The 12873-nt window shown below is 43.7% G+C and overlaps 1 protein-coding gene across 1 annotated transcript; it reads left to right on the top strand.

The window, feature by feature from the left end:
* The first annotated feature begins 504 nt into the window (after positions 1-504).
* OTOR (otoraplin) lies at positions 505-4122 on the top strand. Its single transcript, XM_015063256.3, has 4 exons — positions 505-619; positions 979-1118; positions 2001-2111; positions 3002-4122. Exons 1-4 carry the CDS (start codon positions 505-507, stop codon positions 3023-3025), a joined length of 390 nt encoding a protein of 129 aa, XP_014918742.1. The 3' UTR covers positions 3026-4122.
* Positions 4123-12873: the final 8751 nt, after the last annotated feature.

The raw sequence follows: 12873 nt of genomic DNA on the forward strand, positions 1-12873 counted from the left end.
ACAGACACTTAACTGACTGAGCCACCCAGGTGCCCCATAAAGGTGTTTATTAATTGGATTTGTTCCAATGAAAATATGTGTACTAAGGATATAGATCTCACATTTTCAGCAGATTTCTCAGAGTCAGTACATCTTTGCTTATAAGTTGAGAGAATATGAGACTTGAGCTAAAAAAATTGTTTTAAACAATTGAAAATTCTCATAGTTCTTTGCACAATGCCTTGCTGATGTGATATGCCACAGCTAAAGCAATGGTGGACCATTTTTGGATATCATTTGTGTATAAAGAAGGACACAGCTTTTGAGTCTCTTTGGAAAACCAGATGCAAAATAGCTCCTGGAGCCCAGGAGATGTTATGAAAGCAGAGGAAGGAACGGTGGGCACCTTCCCATTGGCCGGGGGGACTTGCCCAAATGTCTGGCTTCCACATAAAAGACAGGAACCACTGCAGTCAGTTTCCACTTCTAGTTAAAGAACGATAGCAAAAACAGCAAAAAGGGAAGATGGCAAGACTCTTATTACTTTCTCTCCCCGGTCTTGTGGCCATATGTGCCGTGCACGGAATATTTATGGACAGACTTGCTTCCAAGAAGCTGTGTGCAGATGACGAGTGTGTGTGTAAGGACTTTTCTTATGCCTTTCATTATCTTTCCATTATATAATTGAAAAAAAAAATCCACTAACAGCATGAAATCTAATAGGGCTCTTAGTGAATCTTCTCTGACGTGTGTGTTAGCATTGTTTCTCCTGGTCTGTACCTTTGGTGAATTTACTTGGTTAAGATTCTGTTGGATATAGCTTTAATACCTTGGATAGATTACTCTTCTTGAACTAAACAGGAGCTGTGAGCCGGGAGTTATTAATCACTCTGATTTCCAAGTTTTCTGATAAGCTTGGCCTTTTTACTGTTATAAATTCCAGGAGACGAAAATGTAGTCATTGCAATGTTTTTGTTCTTGTTTTTGTTTTTCTTCCAGATACTATTTCTCTGGCCAGAGCTCAAGAAGATTTCAATGCCCCCGACTGTAGGTTCATTAATGTTAAAAAAGGGCAGCAGATTTATGTTTACTCAAAGCTGGTAAAAGAAAATGGAGCTGGAGAATTTTGGGCTGGCAGTGTAAGAGGAGATTCTTACAAATACACATACATCTTGACATACGGTGCTCTTAACTTTTTCTCTGGGACTTACCTTCAATGCATTGTAATGTTTAAAACTAGCTCCTTAGAACAATGGAGAGATGGCAGACAAGTGCACAAATTCACAGATATTTGCTTTTATCGCATGTCGAAGAAACAAAGACAATTCCGTAACAAAGCCAAATGTAGGCGTACGTGATGTTTTGGCAAGGACCAGCTAACCGCACAGGGCTTGAATGCCTCAAAGGGTTTGAAACTCAAAAATGTTTGAGCGGATTTGCCAAGTAAAACGCATGCGTGTTGGCAGTCAGTCTCGGCTTCAATATTTTAAAGGAAGCTTTCACACCCGCTTCAATTCCAGAGAATCTGCTTTCTTCGGCGCAAATATGCAGGGGTGGGCCCCAGGGAGGGACGAAGCAGGACTGATTTCCTGTTCCTCGTCTGCAGCCTCACAGATAGATTCTCAAGTAATGAAGGATTAATTCTTAAATTCACTCAAGGATCTGTGCATTTGAATTTTTAACAACTGAGAAGTGACAGTCCTTTAGAGTCAAAATGCCTACTCACTTTTTACGAAATTTATCGACTTTGTTTACAGGCAGCTCACAAGATTGCATAAAGTAAAGGAATGCTAAGTGAGCCTGGTAAGACCAGGCCACAGAAAAACAGATACATGCTTTCCGTGGGTTGACTTAGTTGCTGTGAGTGAACTTCAGATTTGGGTCCCAGTCCCCTACCCCCACCCCCACCCCCACCCCAGAGGGGGAAGCAAGGCACTTAGTAACAAATGTGATGCCAGTGGGTTTTCTAGAAGTGTGCTCATATCCGCCCTCCCCTAACTGTTACTCTTCTGGACACTCAGGTTTATGGAGATGGCCAGGAGGATGAGATGGGAACCGTGGGGTATTTCCCCAGCAGCTTGGTAGAGGAGCAACATGTGTACCAAGAAGCCACCAAGGAAGTCCCCACCACGGTAAGTGTCTCAGGGCTCAGGGCAGGCCAGAGAAAGACTCAGATCTTGGGGTAATGCAGGCAGGTGTTAAAAATGCATCAAGTCACTTACAAGATGCATGGAGCAAATGCCCCTACTTGCAATGAGGGCTTCCTTGAAACAGGGAGGTTTGGGAGCGCATTCACACCTACTCTCAGTATTGAAAGAGTAGTGAACTTTCCCCACCCACCCCCCACCCCCCTTTTGTTTTTAGATACAAGTTATCCTAGAAAGGAGGCCATGTCACAAAGAAAATAAAATAGTATGAACGCACTCTTAACTGATGGTTACATTTATCTACTAAAACAGTTGGGCTAGGAAAAAATTAGCGCCTGTATTTAATCAAATCGAAACATTCTGGAAAAAGAAATCTTTGGATGATTTATTTCTGTGGTAAATAGATTCTACTTATGTTTGAAAAAGAAATTATGCTCTTTCCAATGCCCGGGGGTCTTGCAAACCCCAGAACAGAAATAAAAGATCCCCTTTGAGCTACTTTGCAGGGTGGTTGTTTTGAAGAGATTTCTCCTGGAGCTAATTGCTGCACGAAATAACTTCAAAACATTGCCCAACCCACACACCGGGCTCACCTGTCATTGCTTCTAAGCATTGAACTTGAATGTGTCAACTAACCGCAAATTTGAAGTGTGTTTGAGAACCTTCATTTTAAGTAGTTTTTGACTTAAAGTGATAATTATGGTATACTCTTTGGGGTTCATCCTTACTTTAAATCCAAATTTCCCTTTGATTACCTGTGATTTTTAAATAAACGATATCTGTTTTCTGGGCCTGTCTGCTCAGTTCAATCTTTGCTTTGTTTGTTTGTTTGTTTGTTTGTTTGTTGTTTTTGTTTTGCTTTTTTTTTTCCCCAGGATATTGACTTCTTCTGTGAGTGAGCGAGTAGACAAACCTGCAAATAGAAAGGAAACATCAAGAAATAAAGAAAAAGAAGTGAAATAACAACAACAACAACAAAAATACATATCCCTAATTCCTAACTTTGGTTTCGAGGCTTTGTTACCTTACAGGAGGGCTGGGCCCTCAGGGCCTGCGGTCGGAGATGAAGGAGGGGGTTTCCACTCAGTTTTCTGCGGCAGGGCGATGTTTGGCTCAAGTGGGAGAACTGGAAGCAGAGATTGTTTTTCAGCCTAGAGAATCTTCTTTTATGCAGGGATGCATATAGAAGATGGTTTGTTTGTATTATTTCCAAATGGTAATTCTTGCCAGCTCTTTGGCTCCTTATATAAACTTGGTAGGTCATAAGTCTTCCTTTGGACATGCTGTTTTCTAATTATTTGTCTCTCTGGCCATTTGCAGTGTTATAATATATCCAACGGGGCTATATCATCAAGGAGTATTCTTGTTGATTGTTGTCTAGGATTGTTGTCGCTTTTAATATTTGGTGCCTTTGGGATATAAAGCTGGTGGGAGTGGGGGAGCTGTTTAGACTCATAGACGTTTGGACTATGCCTCTTTCTCTTTAAAAAAATTTCACGGGGGCATCTGGCTGGCTCAGTTGGAAGAGTATGTGACTCTTGATCTCAGGGTCGTGAGTTCAAGCACCACTTTGGGCATAGGGATTACTGAAATAAATAAACTTAAAAAAATTTCACCCATTATTTCCACTGAATAATTTTATCTTCTAAATGATTGGTTTACCTCTCCCCAAATTTTAAATAAGTATGTGTATATGTAATAAGGGTGGAGTAGCTTATGAAATATTTGTAGTAGAATAGTTTCCCCTTCATATGTGCTGTCAAGTCAAAAGACAGAGGGAAAGAAAAGCATGTGAGTTATTTCTCGACTTCTGTTTCAACTTCGAATCTCCTCTTCCCATGTAAATCCCCCCAGTCAAGGGTGATGTGTGAAGAAATCTGGTGAGCCAATTGGCCCACAAGTTTTTCTACATTTAGTTGGAAATTTGTTTTGATTGTGTATTCCTGGTGTAATTCTTTTTATGTAGTCCTGGGTCTTTGTTTACGTGTAATTAAAATGCCTGTAGTCAAAAAAATTCACAATTTCTGGCTTCAAAATTTTTTGAAGACATTTTTCACCTTGGGATATCAAAAGTCTGGGAGGGGCCTGGAAATGGGGTTGGTTCCTCAGTTTTCGGTGGTCTGTTCATCCCACAAGCATGAGGAGGAGGAGGGCATTAATGGCAAGTTGGAGACTGGGATCCCAGGGTCATTTTTCCAGCTGCATCCACTGTGACTTGGGGTGAATATGTTTTTGCCAAATTCCTATGGGAATTTACCATCAAGTAAAATGGTACCCCCCAAAAGCCCCCCAAACGCAAACCCACCAGTCTATTTGTTTGTCTTATTGATGTGGTTTTGGAATGGTGGTGGGGGTCCAGAGCTGACAGCCAAGAAAGAACTCTTGAGACATCTTTGGTGCAGAAAGGTGATATTATTAAACAAAGCATAGGACAGGACTTGTGGGCAGAAAGAGCTGCACTGGGGTTGTGAGTGGCTGATTATATAATATTCAGTTTGGGCGGGGGGGTGGTGGTAAAGCAAAACAGAGGTTTCCAAAAGGATTTTCATATGCTAAAGAGGACTCCTAAGATACTAGAGGCCTAGCTTGGCAATAGTCAAGCTAAGTTTCTTTTTTTCCTCTAGCAAAGCATTAATGTTAAGCAATAGGGAGTCTTCTCATTCTTGGAGGAGTGTCATACTCTGTCTCAAGTATTTGTCAATGGGCTGCAGGTTATAAGGAAATTTAATTTTACCTACCATTTCCTTCCTGCCTTTGTTACCCACATCACTATGGAGGGGAGGGTGATGGTAGGGCTCCGGGAAACTGAATTTATGGGTTTCTGGAGGCTAGGCTATTGATGTGATTGATAAGATTAAATTTAATTAAAATTTTTCCTATTTCTTTGTTCTTTGTTCTTGGGCAGCCCCCCCCGTTGGTGGGGGGGGGAGGGGAATGGGCTTATGGGGTATCAGCTTGGCTTATGCTCCCTCATTATTACTGTATTCCATGAAATATTTCAGGCAGTATCCAGGGCACTCAACACAATTTTAAGGTAAGAGACATTATCCTACCTCTGTTTCTATCTGCTTCTCACTTGCTGGCACCCCCATTATCCCTTGAAACACCCAGCACCCCCATGACACCCTCAGTCTGCCAAAGCCCCGTCTGTCTGGCCTCATGCATCTAACCTCGCTCCCTGAGCATGCGGCTCCTGGTTCCAGGCCCTCCTGGCCGCACCTGGCTCCCATTCACCAGAACCATTCTCATCCAGGAGTTTTGAGGTCATTGATTGGTTTCAGTCTCCTGGGGGCCTATCTGTGGCAACATGAGGAGAGAGCAAAAGGCAAACTGACACCCCACAAACAACCTCCCTGCCCCCAGGTGGGATGGGCGTGACATTCCTCAGGCACTCCCGGCTGCCCAAGAACCAAGGAAAGGGAAAAACCAAAGGTTAACTGATAGAGATCACAGCCATGCAGGACAGTCTCCATCAGGTTACAAATGTCTTAGTAAATTACAAGAAAAAGGCAATCTTATCAATATTCTAATTTCCAGAAACCTAGACTCCGGTTTCCTAGAGCCCCAACGTCACCTCCCCTCCATAGTGAGGTGGGAACAAAGGCAAGAAGGAATTGGTGGGTAAAATTAAATGTCCTTATAACCTGCAGCCCACTGACAAATACTTGAGGCAAATACAGAGTGTAACATTTCTCCAGGAACGCCCTACTGTCTTAGCATTAACGCCTTACTAGAGAAAAAACAACTTTAGTTTGACATAGCCAGGCCGCTGGTATCTTCTTTGTCCTCTCTGGCATGTGAACATCCTTCAAGGACGTCCTTCAAGGAGGCCTCCGTTTGACTTTATGTCCCCTGACTCCATAGTATATAACCAGTCACTCCTCACAACCCCAGTGCAGCTCTGTCTGCCCATGGGTCCTGTCCCCGTGCTTTATTCAATAAAAATCACCTTTTTGCACCAAAGATGTCTCAAGAATCCCTTCTTGGCCGTCAGCTCCGGACCGCCACCACCACTCCAAAACCCCATCACACAGAATGAAAGCACCACAGGGACTTTAAACACCATCTAGCCTTTCAAAAGGCAAAGTGCCATCCCTGGCCCGGCAGCAGCGCGGCCCCACCTGGGTGTCGGTTGGAATGGCAGAAGCTCTAGGCTCCTCTGCAGGCTTTCTGAATCAGCATCGGCATATTAATAAGTCCCCAGATTCAAGATACGTGTATGCATTGTAGGGAAAGACCCTGCTGGGGTCTCTGGCTGGGCCTAAGAATTAAACTGGCATAGATAGATTACTGGAGAAAACCGTACGTGTTTAATTTAATATTTTTACATGTAGATGGGAAAATGAAGACCCAAAGAAGCTGTGAGATCCACATACTTCTATACCTCTTGAGACAATGAACAATAAATTGTGAGACATGACAAGACAAAGTGGCTGGGGCTCAGGGCAGTAACTCGTGGGACAGTGACTAGGAAATATACAAGGGAACCAGCAGAAGATAAGGGTTGTTTCAGTAGGTTGTTTGTACAGATCCATTTCAGTGCCGACTCCCAGTGCCTGGTGATAAGAGGGTTCTCTTTCCAGTGCAGGGAGGGCACCTTTCTCATGAGAAATTTTATGACCTGTTTTTTTAGGTAGAAAGGGGGAAGGTCAGAGAGCCCTTCCTGCATCTGTGGTTTCTCAACTGCTTTCAGCTCAAAATAATCAATATGTCAAAGGGGCATATTTTGGGGTAGCATGTTCCGAATCCCTTTGACATTAAAGGTTATGAGCAACACTGATTTTCATTCCCTCCTCTCATCTTACACATAAAGAAATAAATTAAAAAAGCTAGAGCACCTGAGAGTTGAAGCAGCTCTCCCAAGGTTAAAAGGCAGGATTTCAACTTTCCTAAACCAGTATTCCCCTATATGGCAGGCACTGGCTTGGTGGTCTACCGATCTCTCTACCTTAGAGAAAAGGGAGCCATGGGGTAGGGGACTGAGAGTTTGGGGTGCAGTGAGGCATTCTAGGATGCATCCCCACTTGGGGAATCTTCCTCCCTTCCCACAATGAGCAAGGATATCTTTTTTTTTTTTTTGTAATATTTATTTAGTTTTTTTTTTTGAGGGGGGAGGGGCAGAGAGACACGGAAGCATAGAATCCGAAGCAGGCTCTAACAAAGCAGCTGTGGGGCTGGAACCCACAAACTGTGCGATCACGACCTGAGCTGAAGTCGGACGCTCAACCAACTGAGCCACCCAGGTGCCCCATGAGCAAGGATATATCATATCTCTCAGATGTTCTCAATCACTGACATTGTTGCTTTGCAACCTCAGGAGCTCCCATGAGATCTGAAACTGGGCCCTGGGAGGGCAAGGGGAGACCAGGAAAGGGGCAAACCACTCCATAAGGGTAGGTGGCAGTTTCCTTAAGCAAGGGACTTACACAGGAGGCTTGTCATGGGTGGCTGCAAGACAGGTGAAGAACCTCTACGGACTGTTCCCGTGCAGTTCTAGGGTCAATTGGCAGTCACATCCTTTTGATGACCTCTCCCAACAGACATGAAAGAAAATAACTTCAAACAACTAGGCCTAGGGAATGAAGGAGTTCCAACTTGTAGGTTTCCTTGGTATTCCCAAGCTGAGGGTGTGTGTGTGTGTGTGTGCGTGTGTGTGTGTGGTGTTTAAATTTTTCCATGTAGCTTGTACTGTCTCCTCTTGGGAGAGAAATAAGAATTTCACCATCTCTTATGTGTATACAGTGGGATATTAGCCGCATAAAGAATGAAATCTTGACTTTCCCAACAACATGGATGGAGTATAATGCTAAGTGAAATAAATCAGTCAGAGAAAGACAAATACCATATGATTTCACGCAGGTGCAATTTACGAAACCAAACAAAAAAAGAGACACACTGAAAAATAGACTCCTTTTTTTGTTAAAGTTTATTTATTTATTTTGAGAGAGAGAGAGAGAGCATGCATGCTGGTGGTGGAGGGGCAGAAAGTGAGGAGAGAGAGAATCCCATGCAGGCTCTGCACTGTCAGCACAAAGCCCGATGCGGGGCTTGAACTCACCAACCATGAGATCATGACCTGAGCCAAGACCAAGAGTCGGGCGCTTAACTGATCGAGCCACCCAGGCACCCCCCAAAGATAGATGCTTAACTACAGATAACAAACTGGTGGTTGCCAGAGGACAGGAGAATGGGGGTGTGGGTGAAATAGGGGAAGGGGATTAAGAGCACACCTATTATGATGAGCACTGAGTAACGTATAGAATTGATGAATCACTATATTGTACACCTGAAACAAAAAAAAAAAAAAAAAAAAAGAATTTCATCCTCCCTGACCTCGGAGAACACAGCAAACAGTACAGGGGGATGTATATGAGTAGCACAGGCAAGTAGATTTCAGGAGCCAATTTAGGGCAAATGGTGAGACTTTGCCTACAGCAGAGCTATTCAAAGGAGTTGGCAGCACAGGACAAGAGAAGTACTTGAAAGCCATCAGGGGTGAGAACAGTCAGGGCATGATACACACTGGCAAGCAATAAAATGAAATGAAATCTTGTTTAAGGGAACTGTGTAATTGGTAGCTCAGAGAAGTTGGAGGAGAAGAGAGCCCAGGGCACCCTGGAACAAGATAGGCTATATTTCTTACAGCGCTGTAGTCCCCTATCTATGCATGCTTGGATCCGGTTTGGACCTTGCTGGACCTCAGTTTTCTTAGCTATCAGTGGGGTTAACAGCATCTTCCTTGCTGGGTTGTTGCGAGCCTTAAGTATAATGGGGGTGTGGAATAGAATCCAGGGGCCCTAGGACCGGGGCCCCTATGTGGCAGCAGTATTATCTGACCCCAGAGGGCTGGAAGGAGGACGGCCTTCCTTCAAGGAGCTGTGCTGTAATCTGCCAGATGCTTCACTGATAAGAAATTGCAATTTCCCATTCAGACCACCTGGAATTTCTAAATCAAAGATATTTCCAGATTGCATGCTTTTTTTTGTCGTTTCATCTCTTTAAGAAAAAACACCTGAAATTACCTGAAATAGTCCCAAGTCATTCCACTAGCAATTTGGTGACCTGACGTGGAGTGTATTATTTTGATTTGAAGTCTCGGTTCTGGCCACAGCCCTTCATTAACACCAGCAAGTGAGGGTCATTTACTTCCCACTGAGGGCCACCATACCTTACAAGAATCAAGACATTATTCTTACAAGAATCAAATATATCTATGTATTTGTGTATCTTTGAGGCCTATAGCCAGATGGATGTTAGTATGTAACTTAATCTTATTTAGGCTTAACAAAGTTGGGTTGTCTCATTTGCATATAGCCATCCTAGCGAGGGTGTAAATAACAACACCTCTTGGGAAATCAGCCTTGGAAGGGGCGTGTCCCACCAGACCACAAGTGCCTTGTGTTTCCAAGGCTTCATGGACTCCGTCTGACAGCAGGGGTGAATACTGTTCCTCCGCTCTCCTGATGCTGGAAGTTCATGTCTCCGGCCAGACATTTTGACCCTTACTCTGAAAAGAGCCTTATACAGGATCCAAAGCACAAGACACGAGGAAGAGAGAAGGCCTCCGTGGACCTCAACAGGCACCCACCTGAGACTGAGGTACCGTGGCTTCTACTTCTCTAAAAATTATGCGTGCGTGTGGAATGCATGCTAATGAGAAGTTTATCCTTTTTTTTTTTTAAGTTTATTTATTTATTTTGAGAAAGAGAGAGAGAGTGAGCACAGGCGGGGAAGGGGCAGAGAGAGAGGGAGAGAGACAGGATCCCAAGCAGAGCCCGAATTCATGAACTCTGAGATCATGACCTGAGCTGAAATCAAGAGTCAGACGCTTAGTTGACTGAGCCACCCAGGGGTCCTGAGAAGTTTATTCTGACTAAATTACTAGAGAACAGGATTTCTTAGGGGATGCTCCTTTGTTGTATTAAATGATCCTATGATAAATCCAAGTCATTTAAAAAATAAATACAAGTAATTTGAATAGGCTGCATTTGGTGGGTTCCCCATATTATGTCACAGCCGGTGAAATCCCTGTAATGTGAACTGTTGTAGACCTGAGACCCCTTGGGGGTCTTGCACATCGTGTGACATGATGGCTCAGACTTCTGTTGCTTGTGTGGCCAGGTTCATGTCATTGAACCTCTTTGTCCCCCACTTTAGTTGCCTACACGTGGGAATAATAATGCCTCTGAGATAATAATAACTAACTTTGGGGGGGTGATTATAAGGATCGGGTTAAATAAGATACAGTATGTAAAAATCACCCAGCATACACCAGTGGGTATGTAATAAATGGTAGTAGAATTAAGTTCAAAATGAGAGGCTTTTAAAACATGTTTGAAACTTTTGAGGAACTACGGTTCTTTGTTGTTGTTGTTGTTTTAAGTGAATCAAAAATATATCTTGAGCATCTTTTCTTTCTAGAACACTTTTGTGTTTCTCCATGGCTTTTTTGAAGGTGTGTGCAAGGTATACTGCAAACACTTAGCACGAAAGTACAGACACACACACACACATGCAGAGCTTGGCGAATGCTAGATCTAATGTCTGGGATGGTGCATCTTCCTGCCTTCATTATCGGGGGGAATGTCTCTGGTCTGTCAAGAGACATTTAAAAAAACACCTGGCAAAACAGAGCAAACCAGGGAGATATTGTTCCCTTGAGATAAAGCCCCAGTGTTCTCCAACTTCCAGCCCTTCCCTCGCACGTCCTCCCTTATCCTCAGGGAATGTTGTAAATGGCAGCAAGCCATCGGATTCTCTCTGCTATCTGATGCCCCGCCAACAGCGACTTGACTTGATTTCAGATACTCCGTCTGGGTGCTGGGCATTGTGACATATGCTTGGGCTGGCTAATAAGTAAGTAGCTGGGGGTCCTTTTGAGTGAAGCTCTTGCAGTCCTGCAGAAACTGGGGACACTGACCTAATTAATGAGTCTATAGATTTGTAGGGACACCTCATGTTCAGAGTATGAGCTTTTGAATTCCCTTTTTTTGGCTACTTGCTGGGAACAAACGAACAAATGAACAAACGTCAGCAAATGGCAAGAAAGGACAATGTAAGGCAGGGCTTTGATTATCCCAGGAAAGCACCGTGAGCTCATCCCTGCAGGTCAAGCAGGATATTCCTACTAACAGCGATCCTTTTTGTTAAAAGTCCTACCCTTTGTTCAAGGGCCAAGTGGCTGGGAATGCAAACCTGTGAGAGGTAAATCAGAATCCCTGGCAGACATTAAGATTGGAAACCTATCCTTTCCATTCCTGACCATGAACTTATAAGACCCTTTCCCAACCAGGCTTAGCAAGGTTTTTCAGACACGCTAGGAGAAATGGGGTAACTGGGGTGACTGTTGGAATGTTGGGCCTCAAGTTGACTTTACCAGAAACATCCAAGTTATTGGGGCCCTCGCCACCCCCCTCAGCCCCTGCCCCAACTGCTTTTGTGAAGACAGTCTGTGTGAAAAATATTTGAGTCACAGCTGACTTAGCTCATTGTTGGCAGCGTGACTAAATTCGGCAGCAGGTTTTGTGCAGTCAAGTTTCAGAAAACCCTAGCATATTTCATAAGTTTAGAAGAAAGAGAAGTCAAGATGGCGGTGCCTTCAGCACCCCCACTCCTGATCCTAGATAAATGGGGGCATTTATTGCTTCTCATGTTTATTGGCTGAGCAGACGCTTGTGCCCTCCCGGATCTGATTTAATACAAGGAAATATCAAGCGCCTTCATGTAGTATTTAAACAAATCTCTGGAGGGGTGGGCACTTCAGCTCTGAGTGGAGAGAAGAAATAAGAGTGAACACCAGGAAGAAAATCTCATTTCTTCAACAATCAGTCTCATCTGTCTGAAATGGTGAGGAAGAAAAGTAAGAAAGAAATTACACAAGCTAATACTATTCCATGCTCTTCCCTTGAAATACAATTTTGGGGATTTTAAAGGCCTTCCAATGTTACGACGTCTTAGCTGCATCACCTGCAAATACCACCGTATGTCAGTAATTTAATCAGGAAAATGACATATCATATCGATCCGCACGCTTTAGAGCACCCCCCCTCTAACCCATCATTAAAAAAGACAGAGAAATGCTCCCCAAGCTGTAATTTAAATATTTTTCTAAATGGAAATGATTTTTCTGTCACACGTGAGCAATTGTTTTAATCATTTCTTTGCATGTGTAAGCTGTGCTGGAATGAGTGTATTTGGGAGGTAAAGACGAGGCTACTAATATCTCACCCGCTTTCCCCACCTCTCATCTCTTTTTACTCTCACTCCCCTTTTTCCTATTTGTTTCAGCAGGTGAATTTATCCTGGCCAAATGCTTTCGTGGAGATGGGAATGTTAATCCGCTTAAGCAATTCTGTGTCAAGCTGGGTTGGGGGGAATCCATGCCAGCTTTTAGATTTCTTTTTTACTTTTTTTTTTTTTAAGTTTTATTTTCCAAGAGAGAGAAAGAGAGAGAGAGAGAGAGAGAGCGAGAGCGCACACAAGCAGGAGAGGCAGAGAGAGAGGGAGAGAGAATCCCAAGCAGGTTCCACAGGAGCAGAGTCGAGCCTGACAAGGGGCTCAGACCCAAGAACCACCAGATCATGACCTGAGTTCGATGCTTAATGAACTGAGTCACCCAGGCACATCCTCCCCACCCCCTTATAGATTTCTATAAACTAAGGGCAGAAAACCCGAGTTGTGGTCCCTGGTTGTCCACCCACTCACCTCACTGGACCCTCAGTCACTCAGGGGTTTCCAGGTCTTTCTT

This window comes from Acinonyx jubatus, chromosome A3 (genome assembly GCF_027475565.1).
Source record: "Acinonyx jubatus isolate Ajub_Pintada_27869175 chromosome A3, VMU_Ajub_asm_v1.0, whole genome shotgun sequence".
NCBI lineage: Eukaryota > Metazoa > Chordata > Mammalia > Carnivora > Felidae > Acinonyx > Acinonyx jubatus.

Bases quoted from the DNA above. Each gene is read 5' to 3' on its own strand.
- OTOR (XM_015063256.3), top strand. From the start codon at position 505: ATGGCAAGACTCTTATTACTTTCTCTCCCCGGTCTTGTGGCCATATGT. The intron at 620-978 runs GTAAGGACTTTT...TTTTTCTTCCAG, and splicing joins TGCAGATGACGAGTGTGTGT to ATACTATTTCTCTGGCCAGA. The intron at 2,112-3,001 runs GTAAGTGTCTCA...TTTTTTCCCCAG, and splicing joins CCAAGGAAGTCCCCACCACG to GATATTGACTTCTTCTGTGA.